Genomic DNA, 27323 nt, shown 5'->3' with positions numbered 1-27323 from the left:
CTAGAACAAGCATCTCTGTTTTGTCCGAGTTTAAAAGTAGAAAGTTTGCAGCCATCCACTTCCTTATGTCTGAAACACAGGCTTCTAGCGAGGGTAATTTTGGGGCTTCACCATGTTTCATTGAAATGTCCAGCTGTGTGTCATCTGCATAGCAGTGAAATTTAACATTATGTTTTCGAATTACATCCCCAAGAGGTAAAATATATAGGGAAAACAATTGTGGTCCTAAAACGGAACCTTGAGGAACACCGAAATTTACAGTTGATTTGTCAGAGGACAAATCATTCACAGAGACAAACTGATATCTTTCCGACAGATAAGATCTAAACCAGGCCAGAACTTGTCCGTGTAGACCAATTTGGGTTTCCAATCTCTCCAAAAGAATGTGGTGATCGATGGTATCAAAAGCAGCACTAAGATCTAGGAGCACGAGGACAGATGCAGAGCCTCGGTCTGACATCATTAAAAGGTAATTTACCACCTTCACAAGTGCAGTCTCAGTGCTATGATGGGGCCTAAAACCGTTTCGTATACATTGTTTGTCTTCAGGAAGGCAGTGAGTTGCTGCGCAACAGCTTTTTCAAAATATTTTGAGAGGAATGGAAGATTCAATATAGGCCGATAGTTTTTTATATTTTCTAGGTCAAGGTTTGGCTTTCTCAAGAGAGGCTTTATTAGTGCCACTTTTAGTGAGTTTGGTACACATCCGGTGGATAGAGAGCCGTTTATTATGTTCAACATAGGAGGGCCAAGCACAGGAAGCAGCTCTTTCAGTAGTTTAGTTGGAATAGGGTCCAGTATGCAGCTTGAAGGTTTAGAGGCCATGATTATTTTCATCATTGGTCAAGAGATATAGTACTAAAACACTTTAGTGTCTCCCTTGATCCTAGGTGCATACCACTCACTAGATACCCGCACCACAATGTGAAATCAATCATCAGTAACGAGTTGGCAGTTTTGGAAAAGCAATTACAAGGGCCTGCATACATACACTCACCGGCCACTTTAATAGGTACACCTGCGTGTTAACGCAAATAGCCTGCTCCTTTGAATAGCGAATCATGTGGCTGCCTGCAACTCAATATGTAGAGTATATAGAGTAGAGAGTTTTAGTTGTTGTTCGACCAAACATTAGAACGGGCAAGATGCCCCTTTGACCGTGGTATGATTGCTGGTGCCACACATGGTGATTCCAGCATCTCAGAAACAGCTGCTTTCCTGGGATTTTTGCGCACTACAGTCTCTAGAGTTTACAGAGAATGGTGCGATAAACAAAACACATTCAGTGAGCGGCAGTTCTGTGGGAAAAAAACACCTTGTTAATGAGAGAGGTCAGAGGAGAATGTCCCGACTCATTCAAGCTAACAGAAAGGCCACAAATGCTCAAATAACAGCCGTTTAAAACAATGGTGTGCATGCTGCAAAAGGGGGTCCTACCCAGTGCTAGATAGGTGTACTTAATAAAGTGGCCGTAGTACACAGTAATGTCAAATCTGAAAACAGGGTCTGGAAAAGTGGTACATGGGACCATAGAAACAGTGTCTGATAAAGAATGATGATGAAATATTACATCCATAGATAATGTAGTCCAATTGGTTCATGTTCCACGGTAATTGTTGTCACTGGATCTCATTATCCTGAAGCTTTCATGATCTAAACATGGAATATTGTTTGTCAGTTTCCATAAAACTATGCATTAAGAGTAATGCAACAGTTATCATTTTCATCAGGTGTATCAATTGATAGTTAGATCATTGTAATGAAATTAATAGACAGTCATCTCAGATGTAATGTGTGAGTTGCATTTTGAAATGGTAATACTTTGATGTTAAGTTGTGTCATTTTGAACAGGTGATTTTAGTTCAATGAACAAATGATCTTAGCTTTATGTGTATTGTATCCAAGCAATTGGAAAAAGTGTTAGTTTTGAAAATGTGCTTTTTGATCATCGGTTGTGAGTTTTGTGTCTAGAGTTTTGAAAAATGACATCAAGGTTCTGAAATTAGTGCCAAAGTGATTGTAAAAAACTGTAAAGTAACCACACACATACAGAGGAAGGGACTGCCTCTGTCGGAATAAGCAGACACATGTAGATAAATAATGGATTTGTTTTTATTGGTAACAAAACAATTGGAGTGTGTGTGTGTGTGTGTGTGTGTACAGGGCTTCGAAGGGAAGAAAGGAGCGAGGGGCCTGACTGGGACCGCTGGTGTTGAAGTAAGTATCACATCACCACAATGTAGAGAAGACATGAAGAAAGAAAGATGGACAGAGGGAGAGGGTGATGGCAGAGATGTACAGAGGGAGAGGGTGATGGCAGAGATGTACAGAGGGAGAGGGTGATGGGAGAGATGTACAGAGGGAGAGGGTGATGGGAGAGATGTACAGAGGGAGAGTGTGATGGGAGAGATGTAGAGAGATACAGAGGGAGGTAAGAGATACTGCATTACATTCTGTACTACAATAAACAAGCCTAATGCATTGTGTTGCGTGGAGATTAGTCCATAACATTTACGTTATGGACTACTTTGTAGGGGGGAGAGAAGTAGAGATAGAGGGACAGACAGAGAGAGAGAGAGAGAGAGAGCCTGTGTGAAGAGATAGAAAGCAGGGAAGGACGGATGATGGAGAGGGAGAGGCCGTGGAGTGATGGAAACAAATTGAATGAGTTATCGCCGAGAACATGCTGAGTGATGGTATCAAAAGGTTCTACAGCTGCACCATCGAGAGCATCCTGACCGGTTGCATCACCGCCTAGTATGGAAACCTTCGGCATCCGGCCGTAAGGCGCTACAGAGGGTAGTGCGTACGACCCAGTACATCACTGGGGCCAAGCTTCCTGCCATTCAGGACCTCTCTACTAGGCGGTGTCAGAGGAAGGCCCAAAAATTGTCAAAGACTCCAGCCACCCTGGACTGCTCTCTCTGCTACCGCACGGCAAGCGGTACTGGAGCGCCAAGTCTAGGTCCAAAAGGCTGCTTAACAGCTTCTACTCCCAAGCTGTAAGACTGCTGAACAGCTAATCAAATGGCTACCTGGACTATTTGCATTCACCCCCCCCCCCCCCCTCTCTTTTTTTTACACTGCTGCTACTCTGTTTATTATCTATGCATAGTCACTTTACCCCTACCTACGGTACATGTACATATTACATCAATTACCTCAACTAACCTGTAACCCCACACATTGACTAACTACCGGTACCCCCTGTATATAGTTTCGTTATTGTTATTTTATTGTGTTACTTGGGCTTGTCAGTATTCGGCACATGTGACAAATACAATTTTATTTGATTTCATATTTACAGAGAAGTCCATAACAATGTCCAGTACATGTACTCTCCATGACATGACATTTCATTGGGTTTGTTTCGTTAAAGTAGCAGGACAAAATGTTCAGTGCTGTATATAGTCAGTCTATAGAATATTAGAGCACATGACAATATGTTGAGGTCAAAATGCACTTCCCTTTGTTTTCCATAAAACAGATATAGATCCCAGGCCATCACTGCCAGTTGGGAATGTATCTCTTTATTCCAGATGTTTCTGAAGGTAGATTTCTATACAGCCAACTAAGGGGGAGAAGGCCGTGGGGGACTGGGAAAGGTTGGGAGATTAGTGCGGTAGTGTATCGTAGTGTAGGTGGTTGGATAAAATGCATACTGGCTAAGACCTGAATATTCACGTCCATAACTAATGCCTTTACAAGTATTGTCATGGAGACACGACAGATTGAGTTTGATATTGTTGTTTTGTATTTCCCAGGGCGAAGTTGGTTTACTTGGACCCAGAGGCATGGAGGGATACGCTGGGCCTGACGGTCCTCCAGGACTAGTTGGGTTACCAGGATTTCCAGGGAAGACTGGGCGACAGGTAGGCATCATATCCTGTCCCTCACACACACACACACACACACGCACACACACACAGGTAGCTACACACTCATCAGGCACAATTTTTTCCCGTGCCTGCAGACACACACACACACACACAGAATGGGGCCCTATAATCTGTCCATAAACAAACTCTTGCCCTGTCCGTGCTCTACAGTAGGTCACAGTAAGAGTCGGGATTATTACATTGTGTAAGCAAACTTATAGAGAGCCATTCTCTCAGCATCGTTACATGTCTGTGGCTGACAGTCTGACCCGCTCTCTGAATCAGAATAAAGTTTACGATCCAGTGACCCCTTTCTTATTTAGTTTTACCACGTCTCCTCGCTCAAAACCTCACTCATCTATTTCTCTTGTGACATTACACGGAATAACAACACTAGCTAGCGTCACAGTAAATCTCCAACAATGGCCAAACTGAAGAATGGGCTGAATAAAGTTATGAGATTATCCCATTATTAAAGGAAAAATACACTCAAAACTATATTATAGTATTTCTTTCATTAGTCCATGTCAGCAATCAAGTTTTCAAGATATTGGATTTTCAAGAAGCAAAGTGTCACTTGCCACATCATAATGATGATGCATAATGCATCACATGATGCAAAACAAATACTTCTTGAAAATCCTAAATCTTGAAAATTTGACTGCTGACATTCAAAACATCTTGGGAACAGTGGACTAATGAAGAACAAAAATCCTTTAAGTAGATTAAGACAACAACACATTATTAATGTGATTGTGGCTAGACTGCAACCAGGATGGAAAGACTCCTGTAATCCAGTAAATCAACATATCACAGGAGAAATGGAGCTTTAGAAGACTGAAATATGGCTGCCCCTCCCTTTCCCTTCTCCCTCTCCTTCTGGGCCCGTATTCTTATACTGATCTAGCATCAGGTCTACCCTGTCCAGCAATTATAATCTAAAAGGAGAAACTGATCCTAGTTCAGCACTCCTGCACACTGGGAGGCTTAATGAATACGGACCCTGCTCCCACCAGCTGTGTTTAAAGTGCTGAAGCTTATTTGTCAGGAAATGACTGGTCATTAAATGGCTTATTTGATTTGATTGGGTTTCTGTGGTCAGAGATCAATGGGATTCTTTATACTAAAGTCTGCAGCCCCGGCAGCCCTGAGTATGTGGGTATTTCATGCATGGATGTCCTTTAGTCTTCCCCTGCTACTCAGACAGCCAGACCGACAGTGGATGACCTTCAGTATTAGCCACCCTGTCTGTCAGTTACATAAGAAGCAGGTCTGGTGGCACAGAGGTGGTTAGGGAGGGAGTTCTTTACGGTGAAAACACATAGACTCTCTCTCACAGGGAGGGATATCCCAGCAGGAAACAACCAGGGTGATTTTACACACATACTGTAACTACATTACCTCCCAAGGGAAAACAATACAGTCAGAACTACTGCTTCAGCTACCCTAGAGGAGCCGACCTATCGGAGTGTTTTACAGTACACTCTGTCCTCCTTCCTCTTCCTCCTCCACTACTTGTTCAACTCTTCATCATTATCATCACCATTTTCTTCCTCATCCTCCTCCTCTTCTGTCTTCCCTTTCCTCCTATTTCTCTTCCTCTCCCTCCATGTCCCTTTTCTGAATTGGTTGAATGGCGTAACCAGTGAATGGTACATGCCTGGCAGTAATTGTTTCTGTCTCTCTGTGGGTCTAACTTGTGTCAGACGGAGTTAGGGGAATGCTAGTCATTAATGAAAATATGTAGGAGGCAGAGGAGGACCATATCATAGACTAGCCTCTGTGTCCCCCTGACCTGAGCACCATCCCCCAAATCTAGTAGTATCTTACTGACCAAACAGTCTGACCACTAGCTGTCTATCACTCTGTTTTTCTCTATCTCCTTCTGTCTCTCTCTCCTCTCTGCCTCTCTATCTCCTTCTGTCTCTCCTCTCTGCGTCTCTGTCTCTCTCTGTCTCCTTCTGTCTCTCTCTCCTCTCCGCCTCTCTGTCCCCCTCTATCTCCTTCTGTCTCTCCTCTCTGCCTCTCTGTCTCTCTCTGTCTCCTTCTGTCTCTCTCTCCTCTCCGCGTCTCTGTCCCTCTCTATCTCCTTCTGTCTCTCCTCTCTGCCTCTCTGTCTCTCTCTACCTCCTTCTGTCTCTCTCTCCTCTCTGCCTCTCTCTCTCTATCTCCTTCTGTCTCTATCTCCTTCTGTCTCTCTCTCCTCTCTGTCTCTCTTGCTTCCTCTTTCTCTCCTGGTCTCTCCCTAATTAATTCCATTGGATGCAGGTAGTACATTAGTTGCACTTTTGCCACTCAATCCACTTAGCCAGAGTAGTAATGCTAAAGGGGTTTATTTATTATATTTGGGTAGCCTTTTACACTCATGCCTCTATACTGGTTGAAAATGGCAGTTTTGGGCACTAATAAGCACCTTAATTAAAACGTAATCACTGTTCTGTAACATTATATACATGACGTCAGAGCCCTGGCTCTGCGCTTCACAGCAATGTATGGCTTTTGACTGATTGCCGTTCTGGTAATTGGGCAACTTTTGCGAATATTTTGTTGTCTAAGTGAGGGGAAAGCTGTAAATTAAGATGACTCTATGTATTTTGAAAGATGAGTCATTGAGGATTATAATAAATACCACTTTGATGTCTTACAATCAAGCCAAACACCCATACGGTCCAAATGTGTACTTCACATTTCCAAATCATATACAGTGTCAACGTTTATGATCGCTTTGTTTGATTTACAGTTACACAATGACATGGCGTAATACCCTGGGTTGTTCTGAACAGAATGAGCCTATGTTTGTTTATTGTGAAGAAAAGTCGCTGCGGTACACGCACCTGAATGCACTCATGACTTCTTTCTAATGCGCTCCAAAAATAACATATGTTTCTCTAAATTGCCTTGTGAAAGCCTAACACTGTAAGATCATATTTTATAACTTAGCTAGTCATGTTGGCAAATAGAACAAGCTTTCAAATCATGCCCACCTTACCCAGATTGCGATTTATAATGGACCGTTTTCGGATTGCATAAACAAACAGCAGTAATTGTGTGATGGCGGAGATTCAGAGTTGTGTTCCAAATGAAACAACTACAAGTGTACTTGCTCTAGTTCCTAAACAGCACAGCTAAGATAGCTCAAAAAGTACCTTATAGTTGAAGACTCTTCTTTGAGTCATAAAAGTGCATTGAAATTGCTTAGGAACTGTGCACATTTTGGAGAGTTGTGTGGACACTTGGAGACTCCAGTTAGTCCTCTCACTCAAATCCTTGCCATTTTTTTGTCATATGTTGCACCTACGCCACATTTTCCAGTAATAGTTTTATCATGTTACTGAATGTATCCAGAGTATTTTCAGATTTTGCTATCAACAAATGCTGCAAAAAGTACATGTAAAATGCACATAAAATCAACAGTGTAATGTTTCGATGTTTGGATTCAGTCTTGTTTCAGGTGAACTGTTGTGTACTCACCTTTGGTCTAATAATGTTCCCTTTATCTCCAAACTGTTCCCTTTCAATTGCTACCATGGTTATGCATATGCTTTTCATATTTCTTCTGTAAGAAATGTAAATGTAGCCCTATCCATATAGGCCAATTCCCACCGATGTAAAGGGTTAACATGTCTGTCAAAAAGACGTGTTAAGGTTGAGAAAGAACAAAGTTGTTCTCAGACCAGAGCCCTTACTGTGATCAGGTGGATGGGACATTATTGCCCGTGTGTCTCACTTGAGTGGGTCGTGTGTGAATGAGTGCAGATGGGCGTGTGTGTCGTGTATTTCCAGGCCAGAATTAAATCTCCCGCTGATCTAATGACTGAGACAGCTACAGTACCTCTCCTCATGCAAGACCTCTCTCCAGCCCCAAGGATTGAGGTTCTACCAACAAACCTAGAGCTCTGTAATTCCAAACCACTTCCTGATTATTTTTTATCCCGGCGGTGACATGAGTTATCTTTACACCTCACGGCCGGCGAGGCGAGACAGTAACAGACGTTGCTGTACTTACGGCCAGCGGGCCGGCGACGGCTCATTCCATCTGTTATTCTAATATGACTGACTCCCCTCTCCTCGACCCGGGCTGCCGCTGGCCCACTGATGGAACAGGAAATTATTGTGGTCGCCGGCAGCTCTGCGCACTGTAACAGTTCAACAACAGTCAGTCATTTGTATTGATGTTTTATAAGCAAATATCTGACTGTTAAGTATTTGACTTTTCAAAGGCCTAGGCCATGAATCAGTCCTGATTGAATGTCACTGTCACTTAACAACATACCATTTGATTAGCAGTGTTTTTCATGCTTATCTTACAGCATGTCAACAATGATTTAGTGTGCCCATGTTGACTGTCTGTGCTATCTCTGTCAGGGCCAGCGTGGCACTGTGGGGCAGGAGGGGTTGGCAGGACTACCTGGTCCCAGGGGGGAACTTGGTCTGCCTGGGTCGGTCGGAGAGAGGGGGCCTGCTGGAGAGAAGGTAATCTACTTAGCCTACACCCAGTACCCTCTTCACCCCACACCCTTTGACCCCTCACCATTAACTTTACAGTACCACCCTAGCCTGGTCCCAGATCTGTATTATATAGCCAACTCCTATAGTGTTGTGCATGACAATGACCAGTGGAGTTGGCAGGACAGCACAAACAGATCTTGGACCAGGCCAGTCCCACCTTCTACCCTGTGACCTCTGACCCCTATGTATTGTTTCCAGGGAGAGTCTGGCTTGGCAGGAGAGAGGGGGACCCCAGGAATCAAAGGCATGGAGGGCTCATCTGGAGACCAAGGCAGGATAGGAGACCCAGGACTCAAAGGACAACCAGTGAGTGTCCAGCGTCCATCTAGCCATTGTAGAATATCACCAATGCTCCGCTAACTGGTCACAGGTTATTCACAGCATCATATATTTGCCATAAACAGCTCAGAAAAGGTTTAAGCAACATCATAAAAAATGAATATTTAGATCAACCAAAAAAAAACGTTTTTCTCAATTAAAAAGGAAAACGACATTTGTTGAAAGCAAATATATAATTCAATGCCACCTTTAATATTTCTTATATATTATATTTGACTTCAAATTATATTTCAATTTCCTACCTATTTCTTTCAATACTCAAACTACTCCCCCTTTGGTTGAACCTATTAAATAACAAATACAAAGTAATATTTAATGTAAATACAACCCATTTTTCATCTGGTCCCAAGTTTACTTTTGACTTTGGAATTACCTATTGAAATTTCTTCAATTGGGTTACAAGCAATTGAACTAATTCCCTAGAAATTAAACAACTAAGTTTGTTCAGTAACTTTAAATAATGTTTTCAAACGTATTCTTTACAGAAGACCTTCACATTTAGAAACCACAATATCATAACCAAGCAATGGCTACCTTAACACATAAAACTTATCAGGCTGTTTAATATAACATGCAAATATCATTACATTACATCATTGTGCAACTATCATTACAGATGCTGGCCGTATACTAGTTTAAAATTGGATTACAAGTACAATAGGCCACAATAACTGTAATGACATTCACTATCACGGGTTGGCAAAAAGAGTCACGCTCCCAATTAGCCACACCTCCAAATATTCTGATAGGCTGCCACAGCTACATTGCCCCACCGCTATACGCACGAGGTGTTGAAAGCAATTTAGAAACTTTTATTCAATTCAAGAAATCACATTGATCTGATGAATTTGTGATTAGCTGTGCAAACACAGGCCGTCTTCTGCCACTGCTGAGGACAGATAGATAGACAGGCAGGCAGACAGACAGACATGGGACAGGGACGGGGGAGGTGCTCAGACAGTGCTACTGTCTCCAGACTGACCGATAAGGGACCCACCATTCTTATGTCCTAGTTTCTGTGTCTGCGGGTTCCTTGGAGTTAGACAAGATAATGGATGAGAGGGCAACCAGAGAGCAAACCAGAGACCAAACCCCTGTCTGGAATACATAACAAGGAGGGAGAATATGGAACAGAAACTAGGTTAAATGGTTTCATAACATAGCCTACTAACTTCACACTCTACCTTTTTGAGGCAATAACCACAAATCAGAGCGATTTGTGGTTGCGTTATTGTCTTGTGGTTGAGTTGTGTCAGAGTGTCTTATTGTCTTGTGGTTGAGTTGTGTCAGAGTGTCTTATTGTCTTGTGGTTGAGTTGTGTCAGTGTCTTATTGTCTTGTGATTGAGTTGTGTCTTCTTGTATTGTGATTGAGTTGTGTCAGTGTCTTATTGTATTGTAATTGAGTTGTGTCAGAGTGTCTTATTGTCTTGTGATTGAGTTGTGTCAGTGTCTTATTGTCTTGTGATTGAGTTGTGTCAGTGTCTTATTGTCTTGTGATTGAGTTGTGTCAGAGTGTCTTATTGTATTGTGATTGAGTTGTGTCAGAGTGTCTTATTGTCTTGTGATTGAGTTGTGTCAGAGTGTCTTATTGTATTGTGATTGAGTTGTGTCAGAGTGTCTTATTGTCTTGTGATTGAGTTGTGTCAGTGTCTTATTGTCTTGTGATTGAGTTGTGTCAGAGTGTCTTATTGTATTGTGATTGAGTTGTGTCAGAGTGTCTTATTGTCTTGTGATTGAGTTGTGTCAGAGTGTCTTATTGTCTTGTGATTGAGTTGTGTCAGAGTGTCTTATTGTATTGTGATTGAGTTGTGTCAGAGTGTCTTATTGTCTTGTGATTGAGTTGTGTCAGTGTCTTATTGTCTTGTGATTGAGTTGTGTCAGAGTGTCTTATTGTCTTGTGATTGAGTTGTGTCAGTGTCTTATTGTGATTGAGTTGTGTCAGTGTCTTATTGTCTTGTGGTTGAGTTGTGTCAGTGTCTTATTGTCTTGTGATTGAGTTGTGTCATTGTCTTGTGGTTGTGTTGTGTCTTATTGTCTTGTGATTGAGTTGTGTCATTGTCTTGTGGTTGAGTTGTGTCTTATTGTCTTGTGATTGAGTTGTGTCATTGTCTTGTGATTGAGTTGTGTCATTGTCTTGTGATTGAGTTGTGTCATTGTCTTGTGATTGAGTTGTGTCTTATTGTCTTGTGATTGAGTTGTGTCATTGTCTTGTGATTGAGTTGTGTCATTGTCTTGTGATTGAGTTGTGTCATTGTCTTGTGATTGAGTTGTGTCAGTGTCTTCTTGTATTGTAATTGAGTTGTGTCAGAGTGTCTTCTTGTCTTGTGATTGAGTTGTGTCAGAGTGTCTTATTGTCTTGTGATTGAGTTGTGTCAGAGTGTCTTATTGTCTTGTGATTGAGTTGTGTCAGTGTCTTATTGTCTTGTGATTGAGTTGTGTCAGAGTGTCTTATTGTATTGTGATTGAGTTGTGTCAGAGTGTCTTATTGTCTTGTGATTGAGTTGTGTCAGTGTCTTATTGTCTTGTGATTGAGTTGTGTCAGAGTGTCTTATTGTCTTGTGATTGAGTTGTGTCAGTGTCTTATTGTGATTGAGTTGTGTCAGTGTCTTATTGTCTTGTGGTTGAGTTGTGTCAGTGTCTTATTGTCTTGTGATTGAGTTGTGTCATTGTCTTGTGATTGAGTTGTGTCATTGTCTTGTGATTGAGTTGTGTCTTATTGTCTTGTGATTGAGTTGTGTCATTGTCTTGTGATTGACTTGTGTCATTGTCTTGTGATTGAGTTGTGTCAGTGTCTTCTTGTATTGTAATTGAGTTGTGTCAGAGTGTCTTCTTGTCTTGTGATTGAGTTGTGTCAGAGTGTCTTCTTGTCTTGTGATTGAGTTGTGTCAGAGTGTCTTATTGTCTTGTGATTGAGTTGTGTCAGAGTGTCTTATTGTCTTGTGATTGAGTTGTGTCAGAGTGTCTTATTGTCTTGTGATTGAGTTGTGTCAGTGTCTTATTGTCTTGTGATTGAGTTGTGTCAGAGTGTCTTATTGTATTGTGATTGAGTTGTGTCAGAGTGTCTTATTGTCTTGTGATTGAGTTGTGTCAGAGTGTCTTATTGTCTTGTGATTGAGTTGTCAGAGTGTCTTATTGTCTTGTGATTGAGTTGTGTCAGTGTCTTATTGTGATTGAGTTGTGTCAGTGTCTTATTGTCTTGTGATTGAGTTGTGTCTTATTGTCTTGTGATTGAGTTGTGTCATTGTCTTGTGATTGAGTTGTGTCAGTGTCTTCTTGTATTGTAATTGAGTTGTGTCAGAGTGTCTTCTTGTCTTGTGATTGAGTTGTGTCAGAGTGTCTTATTGTCTTGTGATTGAGTTGTGTCAGAGTGTCTTATTGTCTTGTGATTGAGTTGTGTCAGTGTCTTATTGTCTTGTGATTGAGTTGTGTCAGAGTGTCTTATTGTATTGTGATTGAGTTGTGTCAGAGTGTCTTATTGTCTTGTGATTGAGTTGTGTCAGAGTGTCTTATTGTCTTGTGATTGAGTTGTGTCAGAGTGTCTTATTGTCTTGTGATTGAGTTGTGTCAGTGTCTTATTGTGATTGAGTTGTGTCAGTGTCTTATTGTCTTGTGATTGAGTTGTGTCTTATTGTCTTGTGATTGAGTTGTGTCTTATTGTCTTGTGATTGAGTTGTGTCATTGTCTTGTGATTGAGTTGTGTCAGTGTCTTCTTATATTGTAATTGAGTTGTCTCAGAGTGTCTTATTGTCTTGTGATTGAGTTGTGTCAGAGTGTCTTATTGTCTTGTGATTGAGTTGTGTCAGTGTCTTATTGTCTTGTGATTGAGTTGTATCAGCGTGTCATTTTGTCTTGTGATTGAGTTGTGTTTCATTTGTGTTCCAGTTGTACCAGAGTGTGTTTGTTTCTCTGGCCTGCAGGGGGAGCCGGGAGACTTGGGGATGATTGGCTTCTCTGGTTTTCCAGGACCTAAGGTGAGTCAGAGGCTCTGAGAGATCACCACAGACATTCACCATCCTTGTCTGCCCTCGATGAGCTATTCGGCCCTATATATTAGGCTCCTGAGTGGCGCAGCGGTCTAAGGCACTGCATTTTAGTGAAAGAGGTGTCACTACAGTCCCTGGTTCAAATCCAGGCTGTATCACATCTGGCTGTGATTGGGAGTCCCATGTGTGGCGCACAATTGGCTGGTGTAGGCTCATTGTTATTAAGAATTTGTTCTCACTGACTTGCATAATTAAATAATAATAACCTTACGCCCTCCACTGACAAGCTAAATGTCTTCTTATAGACATGATCAATTAGCAGTGATCAATCAAATGACTGTTCTGTGTTTTTCATAGGGGCCAAATGGAGATTTGGGTTTCAAAGGCATACCTGGTCCTAAAGGTCCTGTTGGCATTCTGGTTAGTACAGAATCAGCACTTACTGTTAAGATGGTGCTGAAGAGGATGGCTGACGTTTTACATGTTCCTAACCAATTGTGCTATTTTGTTAGTTTTTTTGCATTGTTTGTAACTTATATTTGTACTATTTTGTACATAACGTTGCTGCTACTGTCTCGTATGACTGAAAATAACAGCGATTACTCACCACGAACTGGAAGATACTTTTTCCTTTATGGAGTCTGACGAGAAGAATATACTGTTCTCCCGGGAACAGACCCAGATCCCCGACATTTTGATGAAGAAAAGACAGAGGAAAAGAGGACACAGATCGGGCTGCCTTCTGAGAATCCGTAGGCGAGCGAGTAAACTCCCACTGCCTTCCTTTCTACTTGCTAACATGCAATCATTGGAAAATAAAATTGATGACTTGATTATGATTATGCTACCAACGGGACATTAAGAACTGTAATATCTTATGTTTCACCGAGTTGTGGCTGAACGACGACACAGATAATATAGAGCTGGCAGGATTTTCCATGCACCGGCAGAACAGAGATGCTACGTCTGGTAAGACGAGGGGTGGGGGTGTGTGTCTTTTTGTCAATAACAGCTGGTGCGCGATGTCTAATATAAAAGAAGTCTCGAAGGTATTGCTCGCCTGAGGCAGAGTACCTTATGATAAGCTGTAGACCACACTATCTACCAAGAGAGTTCTCATCTATATTATTCGTAGCCATCTATTTACCACCACAGACTGATGCTGGCACTGAGACTGCACTCAACCAGCTGTATAAGGCCATAAGCAAACAAGAAAATGCTCATCCAGAAGTGGCGGTTCTAGTGGCCAGGGACTTTAATGCAGGCAAACTTAAATCAGTTTTACCACATTATTACCAGCATGTCACATGTGCAACCAGAGGGAAAAAAACTCTAGACCACCTTTACTCCACACACAGAGATGTATACAAGCTCTCCCCCGCCCTCCATTTGGCAAATCTGACCATAATTCTATCTTCCTGATTTCTGCTTACAAGCTAAAACTAAAGCAGGAAGTACCAGTGACTCGCTCAATACGGAAGTGGTCAGATGATGCGGATGCTATGCTACAGGACTGTTTTGCTAGCACAGACTGGAATATGTTCCGGGATTCATCCAATGGCATTGAGGAGTATATTACCTCAGTCATCGGCTTCATCAATAAGTACATCAACGAGGTCGTCCCCACAGTGACTATACGTACATATCCTAATCAGAAGCCATGGATTACAGGCAACATCCGCATCAAGCTAAAGGCTAGAGCTGCCGCTTTCAAGGAGCGACAGTAGTCCGGACGCTTATAAGAAATCCGCTATGCCCTCAGACGAACCATCAAACAAACAAAGTGTCAATACAGGATTAAGATTGAATCCTACTACACCGGCTCTGATGGTCATCGGATGTGGCAGGGCTTGAAAACTATTACGGACTGCAAAGGGAAACCCAGATGCGAGCTGCCCAGTGCTGCGACGCTACCAGACAAGCTAAATGCCTTTTATGCTCGCTTCGAGACAAGCAACACTGAAGCATGCACGAGAGCAAGTTCCTTGGTGTCCACATCACCAACAAACTAACATGGTTCAAGCACTCCAAGACAGTCGTGAAGAGGGCACAACAAAACCTTTTCCCCCTCAGGAGACTGAAAATATTTGGCATGGGTCCCCAGATCCTCAAATAGTTCTACAGCTCAAGAGTGTCCTGACCGGTTGCATCACCGCCCGGTATAGCAACTGCTTGGCATCTGACCGTAAGGCACTACAGAGGGTAGTGCGTACAGCCCAGTACATCACTGGGGCCAAGCTTCCTGCCATCAAGGACCTATATAATAGGCGGTGTCAGAGGAAATCCCATAAAATTGTCAGAGACTCCAGTCACCCAAGTCATAGACTGTTTTCTCTGCTACCGCACGGCAAGCAGTACCGGAACGCCAAGTAACGGACCAAAAGGTTCCTTAACAGCTTCTTAACAGCTTTACAAGTCACAAGTAAGTCTCAAGTCTTAGCACTCAAGTCTCAAGTCAAGACCGACAAGTATCAAGTCAAGTCTCGAGTCCTAAACAAGTCATAATGTGCTCTTCACCAAATGTAATACCATTTCATATTTTTAACAAGAGTAATAGTATATTACATTACGCAAATCATGAATGCTTTTAAAAATATATTTATTACTTTCCAAATAAACGTTATATTTCCATGGAATCGGGCGATGTAGGCTTGTACACAATCGGCCAACCGTAACACACACACACGCAGTGTGTGTGGTTACAGTAGGCTAACATATGTCAATGGCTTTAAAAACAGCAGTAACATCAGGCAGGATTTAGGCTACCAACTGCCTAGCCAGTTGTAGCTCAATCTTGGATGCAATGATCACGTTCCCGCACTGACTGACTGTGTGGAGGCTCATTGATTTAACGTTACGTTAGCCAACATGCAAACACTGGCAAAGTTATGAATGATATAGCTGTCGGCTATATTAGCCACGACTTACCGTCCTTAGTGCAGCTTCAAATGTTGAACAAAGCTCCGTCTGTCATTTTCTATGTTTGGGCTTGGGGAGGGTATCAAATCAGTTCGGGTCAAAAGGCTCAAGTCCAAGTTAAGTCACGAGTCATTGGTGTTAAAGTCAAAGTCAAGTTGCAAGTCATCATATTTTTATTTTTTTTCTTTAGTTATTTGGTAAATATTTTCTTAACTCTTCTTGAACTGCACTGTTGGTTAAGGGCTTGTAAAGTAAGCATTTCACGGTAAGGTCTACACTTGTTGTATTCGGCGCATGTGACAAATAAAGTTTGATTTGATTTGTTGCAATAAATTATGCATAAAAATTGTGTGTGTGCTGATCTCTCCTCTATCTGTCTGTTTCAGGGTTTCAGTGGACCTGTTGGACCAGAAGGGATGATCGGCCCAATGGGGAAACCTGTAGGTTCAGTGTGTGAGCACATGTCCATGTGTGTGTGCTTGTGCTTGTCTACAAGTATCTGCCAATTTTACGAGAGAGAGAGAGAGAGAGAGAGAGAGAGAGATCAGGTGGAATGGTCCATTTTAAGAGCGGGCACTCTGCCCTGTCTGTCTTGTGAATGTGGCTTTTGTTGAACTAACTAACTGGAGTGTTTCCATAATGGTCATCCCCTGAATTGATAAACCCCTCTGTTGTCAAAGTCAGACATTTTCTAGACTAGAGAGAGAGAGTGTGTATTCATGACTCCTCAGGCATAAACCATAAATCAATCAAGTTCAAGCCTCAAGTGGTACTTTCCATCATTGTAATTCTCCTGGGAGTTAGTTTGGAATAGAGATCTGTCCAGTCTAGTCACACTTTGCTACAGTACCTGGTGTGTCACTAGTATGTTGTGCTTATATGAAGGGCTTTATACTGTAGGAATAACAGAGTTAGAAGAACCGACCACTCATGGAAGGAACTTAACAAATTGTCCCAAAACAGAGCGGAGAACATGTATGGATGACCTATGCTGCTCATGACCAGTATACTGTTCAACACCTGCATGGAATGGAGGGATACCCAGAATAATTGGGGTACTTGTACTTTGAAAAGAAACAGGTGTATTTTAAAAGTCTTATTTTCTCCTCCACAGGGACCGAGGGGTCCAAAGGGAAGCCATGGGGAAATGGTGAGATCTGAATCCAATACTTGGTCTTTTTTTATTCTGAATACGTTCTGTAGAGTTCTATAATCCATTGGAGAGAAAGCAGTCTATGCTACACTCGGTAGGTGTTGGAAAACCACAAGGTTATGTATGAAGTACAGCGTAGGCGTTTAATCTATAAACTATGACACCTCCTGCAATTACGTGGCCTTGTTTGGTTTGTGTGAACTGTAGCTATGGTCAGTGTTTCCTGAGGTAGTAACCATGCTACCTGGGTAGACTCATGGTGAAAGTAGCTGTTGCAGAGTGATTCCCAGTACACTGTGGGCTGTGCATGGAGCCTTACTGCCTCTCATGTAAGCAGTGTACAGGAAATATCTTGTCATAATGTTAGTGCTGTGATCCTCTGTGGGGATTAATGGGTCATGGCTAGAAGGGATCCAGCTTTTGCATTTTAGCTAACCCTAACCCTTTTCCTAACCATAACCTAATTGTCCTATCCTGCTACTTTAATTCTCCTAACCTGCTACGTTAATTCTCCCAACCTGCTGCGTAAGTTCTCCTAACCTGCTAAAAGTCAAATCTGACATTAATTTGACAAAAGCTGGACCCCTTCTAGCCATGACCGGGTTAATGTACAGCATACTGTTCCCTATCACTCTGCCGTGCAAACTGTTTTAAGATTCTCACAGCTTACGCTCTGCCGTGTAAACTGGTTTAAGATTCTCACAGCTTACGCTCTGCCGTGTAAACTGGTTTAAGATTCTCACAGCTTACGCTCTGCCGTGTAAACTGGTTTAAGATTCTCACAGCTTACGCTCTGCCGTGTAAACTGGTTTAAGATTCTCACGGCTCCCTAAGCCCCATCGAGACTCATAGGCAGTTACACACAAACAGTAGAGAGAGAGAGAGAACACACAAGCACACACAGTAAACAGACACACACACACTTACACACTTCCAGGCAGCTCCTCAGGGGCCTAATAAGAACCAGCTGCCTGCAGAAGGCTGCTGCCATAGTACTGTGCTGTCAGATCCCTCATCAGCCAGTGGGGGCAGTAGAGCTCCATTGCAGAAACACAAAGAGAGCCCTCAACACAGAGCCCTTTGTACTGATTGCAGCTCTTCAGCTCTTCAGACTGTAAAGTATGATTATGATAGGATTGGTTTAGACTAGAGCAGCTATTTTATACAAAATGTATAATGTTAATATCAACACACACTCGGTGGCCATTTTATTAGGTACACCACCTGTTCATGGAAATTGATCCCTCCTGTAGACAGTCAGGTGGCCATGGCTTGCTATAGAAAGCAGGCAGACAGACATCGAAGCATTCAGTTATTGTTTGATTGAACGTTAGAATGGGCAAAACGAGTAACCTAAGTGACTTTGAGCGTGGTATGATCGTCGATGCCAGGCGTGCCGGATCCAGTTTCTCAGAAACAGACACCCTCCTGGGCTTTTCACTCATGACAGTGTCTAGGGTTTACAGAGAATGGTGCAACAACAACAAAAAACATCCAGTCAGCGTCAATCCTGTGGGCGAAAACAGCTTGTTGATGAGAGAGGTTGAAGGAGAATGGCAAGAATGGTAACAGGCGAGCCACAAATAGACAAATAACGGCAAAGTACAACAGTGGTGTGCAGAACTGTATCTCGGAACGCACAACTCGTTGATCCATGTCAAGGATGGGCTATTGCTGCAGACGACCACACCGGGTTCCCCTCCTATCAGCTAAAAACAAGAAGAAGCGGCTCCAGTGGGCAAGTGATCACCAACATTGGACAATTGGGGATTGGAAAAACATTGCCTGGTCTGACGAATCCCTGTTCCTGTTGCGTCATGCTGATGGAAGAGTCAGGATTTAGCATAAGCAGCATGAGTCTATGGAATGTTTTGCTGGCACACGTTAGGTCCCTTAATACCAATTGAGCAATGATTGAACGTCATGTCCCGAATAATTCAGTCTGTTCTGGAGGCAAAATGTCCAACCCGGTGCTAGATGGGTCTACCTAATAACCTGGCCACTGAGTGTATATTTCAACAAATACATTTTTTGCAATCTTTGTGAATTTGAGAGCACTAGAGAGTAGTGGAGGTGCATCAGATGTTCTATATACTGTGATGTCATTGCGTGGACACCATTGTAACACCATGTTGTTGTGTTTGTGTGCCAGGGACCCCAGGGGCCACAGGGACATCCAGGGCCCAGAGTAAGTGTCCCCCCCATTACTATATTCTAACCTATCTTACTGGTTCCCTACTACTTACAGTTACTTGACAGTTCTATGGCAGTTCATAGAGAATGAGGTTTGTTGTCTTTTGAAGACATATGTCTTTGTATCTGTTTATTTAGTGTTTATGTAAAAATCCTCTCTGTGTTCTCTCTCCCAGGGCCCCCCTGGTGCTCCTGGCCCGACCGTAAGTATCCTGTTTGATTCACAGATAGTCATTAAATTACATAATCTGTAATAAAGCATTTATATTTTTCTTTTGCTTGGAACCTCTAACCCTGGCAATTGACCCTTCGCTAAGCCCTTCGCAAATAAACCAATTTGTCACTTTGTAATTTGGGTGAACTATCTCTTTAACCAAAAAACAGTTCTTTGGAAGCCCAATGAGTCAAACATTTGGCTGTAATAGAAGAACACTTAATGATGCAACTGTTTATTTCCTTTCTTATAAGTGTCAGGAATGGGTTTCAAGAGAGACAAGGTTTGGAAACTCCTGTTGTACATGACTTTGACTTCTATTCAGGAAAACAACATCCTGAAGACATTGGTGAATAGCTTCTGACTTTTGTTGCACATCAAGCACCCAATGGGCACAGATGTCAATTCAACGTAATTTCATTGAAATGACGTGGAAACAATGTTGATTCAACCAGTGTGTACCAAGTGGACATTGTGTGAGCTCTGGTTACCAAAATGGGTCAAAACATTTGCTGGCTCCTGTGAGTTCATGGCCATGATAAGTTATTGCCAGTTTCAATGCTTAATTGACCCTTCGCTAAGCCCCGCCCCAGAATGTTGGCTAACCAATCGCTTCGCTCCAATGGACAACAACTGTCATCGAGTACGACATCTCAGACAAGCTCACGTTTGAAATACATGAAAGCCAGTAAGAAAAACTGAGTTTTCTTCAAAAATAAATGGTTTAAATGGCTAAATAGTTGAACTGTGCACCATGGGTACTTGACAGTGTGATTTCTGAAATACAGAGCCTGTTGATGATGGAGTATTTTTCGAATACAAAAGTATTCTCTCTCTCTCTCTCTCTCTCTCTCTCTCTCTCTCTCTCTCTCTCTCTCTCTCTCTCTCTCTCTCTGTCCTAGGCTTGGTGCCAGGCTAAGCTTAGATAAGGCTTTTGATGGAATGGGAAAAAGCAACAGTCTTATAGCTGCAGGGCCAGAGGTAGCATAGAAGCGGAGCATACAGTGTAATCTGTGTGGCCTTCCTTTCCCTGTGCTCTGTGAGCTGTTTCAACAGTTGTATAGAACCAATAAATCTAAACTACAATACTACAATGGCATTTATGTTATGTAATAATTAGGGAGGAGGCTTTCAGTGACATTGATTAGTATGCCCCTACTAAGTTGAAGAATGTGTAGATTTGTTGATACAGGCCTCTGGTTTACTGCTTTCTGCTTATTACTGCCTCTGTGATTAAACTGTACTTATTGGTGTTGTATCCTCAGAGACGAATCGAGTACAACTCTCTGTTTGAGTCCAATGGTGCCTTGAGGACAGAGGTAAAGCACTCACTGTTGGTCTATACACGAGACAGAAGTTTCAACTTTAGACAACATATTTACCATATGTAACATTCACTGTTGATATATCTTCACTCTAATGATATTTACTGTTAAGTGACAATTTTCAGGAAAAAAAATTACAATAACCTTCCTGTTCGTTTTTTGCTCTTTTATACTATGTATTTTCACTAATGTGTGGGTGCCTGTCACGACCTTGCCTCCAAATTAACCTTATTTAATTGCGTGTAACACATGCAAAACACATTGCTTGCAACTTTTCTAAATACCTTGACATGGTGTTTCTTTGGTTGGATATGGGTTGTGCCTCTATGCATGCACACTTGCATGTGTCTGCATGAATTCATGCTTATGAAATGTTTGATTCATCCATGTGTCCATGCTTTGGATTGGCTGTCTCTGTGGCTTTCTCCTAACCTCTTCCCATGCATGCTGCAACACTCTGGACTGTGTGGACTATGCTAACCCTGCTTGCCTAGATCTACCAGAACACGGAGACGTCCCTCTCGGACCAGAATGCAGGGATCTTTAAGACCCTGCACTACCTGAGCAGTGTGATCGAGAGCATGAAGAAACCGCTCGGAACCCGGGAGAACCCGGCACGGTTTTGCAAGGACCTGCTGGACTGCCAACACAAGCTCTCTGACGGTGAGAACCCCATAGGACCAATTTACAGAATTTATCCATTTAATGGACACTTTTCCCCGATCTGCATCAATATTAGTAATCTTCACAGATTTACTCAGTAGAATAGACTGTAGTTGCTATCTTAATTTGACCAGGGAAATAATCCTGCAGCAGCAGGAAATGTGAATTATTGTGTGGATTATAATTCATGGATATTTTTGTAGGGGTTGATACATTTTTTGTTAGGGCAAATCAAGCCTTGACAATTTAAATTGGAAATTACAAACTGTAGAAGCCTTTTTGAACCTTGAATATGCCACAAGTCTGCATTTACTACTTTGCTGGAAATGTCCTACAACAACAGAGTGATAAAGTTAAGATCCAACACCTGTACCTCTGTAGGACTGTACTGGATCGACCCTAACCTGGGATGTCCGTCAGACGCCATTGAGGTCTTCTGTAACTTCACGGCAGGCGGGCAGTCATGTCTCCACCCAGTAGCCTCTAACAAGGTAACATAGCACTGCACTCCATCATCACAGTGGCTCCAGTTGGTCCATAGCAGCACTAATTCAATAAACAGATTTTATCTAGTTTTAAAAGAAAAACACATTGACATTCACAAATCCTGACTTCCACTTAAGTCGAATTCTCACTAACACATCCGTTCTTCCTTCCCTCTGCAACATCAACAGTATTGTACGGTTTTTGGGAAATAGGAGGATGCGTCAAGGGAGAGGGATTCTGAGAGGATCCCTGTGAATAGTAGATCTGTGCCAGCACAGAGGGATAGGCCAATGAGTGATATATGCTTTAATAAGGTTGGCTTCTTAGTGTTCATGGCAATGGTTATCAACTTTACTGTAGAAATGAAACGTAAATCACAGAAAATAGATATTGTGGTGGCAGCTGCAGAGAAGTACTTGGGGTACGGGATTTGACTTCAGAAGAGTTACATTGTGTGTTGAGTGCTAGTGTCCTGTCCTCTCAGGCCGTTGGCCTGGGGTAGGATCAGATAGAGTTAGTAGTGGAATAAGGTGATGCGTTTTAATGAGTATAGGGTTAGTTGGTAGGGTAATTAAAATATATCTATATTATTCGGTTCCCCTTTCCCATCGCAAAGTGTAATGGATCTATACTATAGTTCAGTGGAAATGCAACATATTGGATGCCAACCACCGTTAAACCTCACCGAAGAAGTCATGGATTGTGTATGTTTGCTATTCAGAGGGTGGATGGACAAGACAAAATATTTAAGTGCCTTTGAACAGGGTATGGTAGTAGGTGCCAGGAGAACCAGTTTGAGTGTGTCAAGAACTGCAATGCTGGTGGGTTATTTTACACTCAACAGTGAATGAAGAATGTGAATGAATTCACCCATGTGAATGAAGAATGTTCCACCACCCAAAGGACATCCAGCCAACTTGACACAACTGTGGGAAGCATTGGAGTCAACATGGGCCAGCATCCCAGTGGAATGCTTTCGAAACCTTGTAGAGTCCATGCCCTGACAAATTGAGGCTGTTCTGAGGGCAAAAGGGGGTGCAACTCAATATTAGGAAGGTGTTCCTAATGTTTTGTACACTTAGTGTCAAATTGATTGTCAAGCTCAACACAGTCACTTATAGATGATTTGAACATGATGTACGAAAAATGCTAACATTATTCCTGTGACTTGAATGGGATTTGTGCCACAAATGCTAACATGTTAGTATGTGGAAACAGTGCCAGTGAAACTAAACCAAAGCATGTATTAATGCGATCTTACTATGTCCATAGACTGCTTACAGGGTAAGGAAACCAATTTGTCACTTTGTAATTTGGGTGAACTATCTCTTTAACCAAAAAACAGTTCTTTGGAAGCCCAATGAGTCAAACATTTGGCTGTAATAGAAGAACACTTAATGATACAACTGTTTATTTCCTTTCTTCTAAGTGTCAGGAATGGGTTTCAAGAGAGACAAGGTTTGGAAACTCCTGTTGTACATGACTTTGACTTCTATTCAGGAAAACAACATCCTGAAGACATTGGTGAATAGCTTCTTACTTTTGTTGCACATCAAGCACCCAATGGGCACAGATGTCAATTCAACGTAATTTCAATGAAATGACGTGGAAACAATGTTGATTCAGCCAGTGTGTACCAGGTGGACATTGTGTGAGCTCTGGTTACCAAAATGGGTCAAAACATCTTGGGTCAAAACATAAACAGTTGGATCCTTGTGTTCATCTATTACAGCCAAATGTTTGACTCATTGGGCTTCCAAAGAGCAGTTTTTTGGTTAAAGGGATAGTTCACCCAAATTACAAAGTGACAAATTGGTTTCCTTACCCTGTAAGCAGTCTATGGACAAGATATGATCGCATTAATCCATGCTGTGGTTTAGTTTCCCTGGCACTGTTTCCACATACTAACATGTTAGCATTTGTGGCACAAATCCCATTCAAGTCAGTGTATTTGTGAATGGGGGCGTGTTCGGCCCGCCTTTTCCTGTAGTCCACAATCATCTCCTTTGTCTTGATCACGTTGAGAGAGAGGTTGTTATCCTGGCACCACACGGCCAGGTCTCTGACCTGCTCCCTATAGGCTGTCTCATCGTTGTCGTGATCAGGCCTACCACTGTTGTGTCATCTGCAAACTTAATGATGGTGTTAAAGTCATGGCTAGCCATGCAGTCATGAGTGAACAGGGAGTACAGGAGGGGGTTGAGCACGCACCCCTGATGGGTCCCCGTGTTAAGGATCAGCGTGGCGGATGTGTTGTTACCTTCCCTCACCACCTGAGGGCGGCCCCTCGGGAAGTCCAGGATCCAGTTGCAGAGGGAGGTGTTTCGTCGGCGGCAGGTAGCCTAGTGGTTAGAGCATTGGACTAGTAACCAAAAGATTGAAAGATCTAATCCCCGAGCTGACAAGGTCAAAATCTATCGTTCTGCCCCTGAACAAGGCAGTTAACCCACTGTTCCTAAGCCATCATTGAAAATAAGAATTTGTTCTTAACTGACTTGCCTAGTTAAATACAAATAAAATAGTCCCAGGGTCCTTAGCTTAGTGATGAGCTTTGAGGGCACTATGGTGTTGAATGCTAAGCTGTAGTCAATGATTTGCATTCTCACATAGGTGTTCCTTTAGTCCAGGTGGGAAAGGGCAATGTAGAGCGCAATACAGATTGCATCATCTGTGGATCTGTTGGGTGGTATGCAAGTTGGAGTGGGTCTAGGGTTTCTGGGATAATGGTGTTGATGTGAGCCATGGCCAGCCTTTCAAAGCACTTCATGGCTACAGACGTTCTTGGGCACAAGGACTATAGTGGTCTGCTTGAAACATGCTGGTATTACAGACTCAGTCAGGGATAGGTTGAAAATGTCAGTGAAGACACTTGCCAGTTGGTCAGCGCATGCTCGGAGTACACATCCTGGTAATCCATCTGGCCCTGCGGCCTTGTGAATGTTGACCTGTTTAAATCAAATCAAATCAAATATTTAAAGGTCTTGCTCACAACGGCTACGGAGAGCGTGATCACACAGTCATCCAGAACAGCTGATGCTCTCATGCATGTTGCTTGCCTCGAGCGAGCATAGAAGTAATTTATCTCGTCTGGTATGTTCGTGCCACTGTGCTGTTTGCGGCTGTGCTTCCCTTTGTAGTCTGTAATAGTTTGCAAGCCCTGCCACATCTGATGAGCGTCGGAGCCGGCGTAGTACAATTCAATCTTAGTCCTGTATTGACGCTTTGCCTGTTTGATGGTTCACAGCAGGGCATAGCGGGATTTCTTAAAGCGCCTGGGTTAGAGTCCCGCTCCTTGAATGCGACAGCTCTACCCTTTAGCTCAGTGCGGATGTTGCCTGTAATTCATGGCTTCTGGTTGGGTTATGTACGTATAGTCACTGTGGGGATGACGTCATCGATACACTTATTGATGAAGCCAGTGACTGATGTGGTGTACTCCTCAATGCCATCAGAAGAATCCCGGAACATATTCAAGTCTGTGCTAGCAAAACAGTACTGTAGCTTAGCATCTGCATCATCTGACCACTTCTTTATTGATCTAGTCACTGGTGCTTCCTGCTTTAGTTTTTGCTTGTAAGCAGGAATCAGGAGGATAGAATTATGGTTAAATTTGCCAAATGGAGGGCGATGAAGAGCTTTGTACGCTTCTCTGTGTTTAGAGTAAAGGTGGTCTGGAGGTTTTTTTCCTCTGGTTGCACATTTAACATGCTGATAGAAATTAGGTTAAACTGATTTAAGTTTCCCTGCATTGAACTCCCCGGCCACTAGGAGTGCCGCCTCAGGATGAGCGTTTTCCTGTTTGCTTATGGCCTTATACAGACATTGAGTGCGGTTTTAGTGCCAGCATCAGTTTGTGGTGGTAAATAGACAGCTATGAAAAATATAGATGAAAACTCTCTTGGTAAATAGTTGGTCTACAGCTTATCATGAGATACTCTACCTCAGGCAAAACCTCGAGACTTCCTTAATATTAGATTTAGTGCATCAGCTGTTGTTTACAAATATACACAGACCACCACCCCTTGTCTTACCGGAGGCGGCTGTTCTATCTTGCCGATGCAGTGTAAACCCCGCCAGCTGTATGTTATTCATGTCGTCATTCAGCCACGACTCGCTGAAACATAAGATATTACCGTTTTGAATGCCTCGTTGGTAGGATGTTCGTGATTGTAGCTCGTCTATTTTGTTATCCAGTGATTGTACTTTGGCTAATAGGACTGATGGTAGAGGCAGATTACCCATTCGACGTCGGAATATTACAAGGCACCCAGACCTACCTCTGCGATATCTCCATCTCTTTCTCATGTGAATCACAGGGATTTGGGCCTTGTCTGGTGTCTGAAGAAAATCCTTTGCGTCCGACTCGTTAAAGAAAAAATCTTCGTCCAGTTGAGTAATCGCTGTCCTGATATCTAGAAGCACTTTGCGGTCATAAGAGGCGGTGGCAGAAACATTATGTACAAAATAAGTTACATATAACGCGGAAAAACACACACAATAGCACAATTGATTAGGAGACTGTAAAACGTTATCATTCCCAACCTTCAGCTCCATTCCGCCCCTCTCATCTATCTCTTAACACCATCCATATTGGATTTCTATTTGCCATATACTTTTCAACTGTACTGTTTCACAAAAGTTCTGAACCTTTTTATTCTCATAATTTCTACAGATTGTAAATTAAAAATAAACATTTTTGCTAAATGTATTATATTATTGATTGATTGACTATGACTTTTCAGATCACCCAGTAGTGCTACATGGCAAACTGTTGAGTGTAAAATAACCCACCAGCATTGTCGTTCTTGACACACTCAAACTGGTGCTCCTGGCACCTACTACCATACCCTGTTCAAAGGCACTTAAATATTTTGTCTTGTCCATCCACCCTCTGAATAGCAAACATACACAATCCATGACTTCTTCGGTGAGGTTTAACGGTGGTTGGCATCCAATATGTTGCATTTCCACTGAACTATAGTATAGATCCATTACACTTTGCGATGGGAAAGGGGAACCGAATAATATAGATACATTTGAATTACTCTACCAACTAACCCTATACTCATTAAAACGCATCACCTTATTCCACTACTAACTCTATCTGATCCTACCCCAGGCCAACGGCCTGAGAGGACGGGGCACTACCACTCAACACACAATGTAACTCTTCTGAAGTCAAATCCCGTACCCCAAGTACTTCTCTGCAGCTGCCACCACAATATCTATTTTCTGTGATTTACGTTTCATTTCTACAGTAAAGTTGATAACCATTGCCATGAACACTAAGAAGCCAACCTTATTAAAGCATATATCACTCATTGGCCTATCCCTCTGTGCTGGCACAGATCTACTATTCACAGGGATCCTCTCAGAATCCCTCACCCTTGACCCATCTTCCTCTACTTTCTTCACTGCCTCAGCATAAAAACCTTCTGCACTACTCTGACTCTAGCTACTTCAACCTGCCTTTGTCGCATCGGACACTTCTGATCCCCAGCAACATGTGCACCCCTACAGTTGACACACACACCTTTATCCACTGAAACTACATAGCCCTCTATCCCATGCCCTCCTGCACACTTCCCACATCTTGGAATCTCCCTCCTACACACTACTGCGACATGACCATAAATGTTGCACCTGAAACAGCGCAGTGG

The 27323-nt window shown here is 42.5% G+C and overlaps 1 protein-coding gene across 3 annotated transcripts in view; it reads left to right on the top strand.

Annotated features, from left to right (window-relative positions):
* Window positions 1-27323, top strand: part of col24a1 (collagen type XXIV alpha 1 chain) — a 126587-nt gene that overhangs the window by 94284 nt on the left and 4980 nt on the right. For all 3 annotated transcript variants that reach the window (XM_029707929.1, XM_029707930.1, XM_029707931.1), the window contains 13 exons: window positions 2164-2217; window positions 3765-3872; window positions 8244-8351; window positions 8586-8693; window positions 12645-12698; window positions 13068-13130; window positions 16016-16069; window positions 16744-16779; window positions 18935-18970; window positions 19152-19178; window positions 20455-20508; window positions 21009-21177; window positions 21559-21668. In XM_029707929.1, the coding sequence (XP_029563789.1) occupies window positions 2164-2217; window positions 3765-3872; window positions 8244-8351; window positions 8586-8693; window positions 12645-12698; window positions 13068-13130; window positions 16016-16069; window positions 16744-16779; window positions 18935-18970; window positions 19152-19178; window positions 20455-20508; window positions 21009-21177; window positions 21559-21668 (981 nt within the window). The remainder of the gene's footprint in view (window positions 1-2163; window positions 2218-3764; window positions 3873-8243; window positions 8352-8585; window positions 8694-12644; window positions 12699-13067; window positions 13131-16015; window positions 16070-16743; window positions 16780-18934; window positions 18971-19151; window positions 19179-20454; window positions 20509-21008; window positions 21178-21558; window positions 21669-27323) is intronic.

The sequence above is a fragment of the Salmo trutta genome, chromosome 22 (genome assembly GCF_901001165.1).
Source record: "Salmo trutta chromosome 22, fSalTru1.1, whole genome shotgun sequence".
In the NCBI taxonomy this organism is placed as follows: Eukaryota; Metazoa; Chordata; class Actinopteri; order Salmoniformes; family Salmonidae; genus Salmo; species Salmo trutta.
The sequence above is the reverse complement of the archived record's forward strand: the minus strand, read 5'-3'. Positions and strand labels throughout refer to the sequence as shown.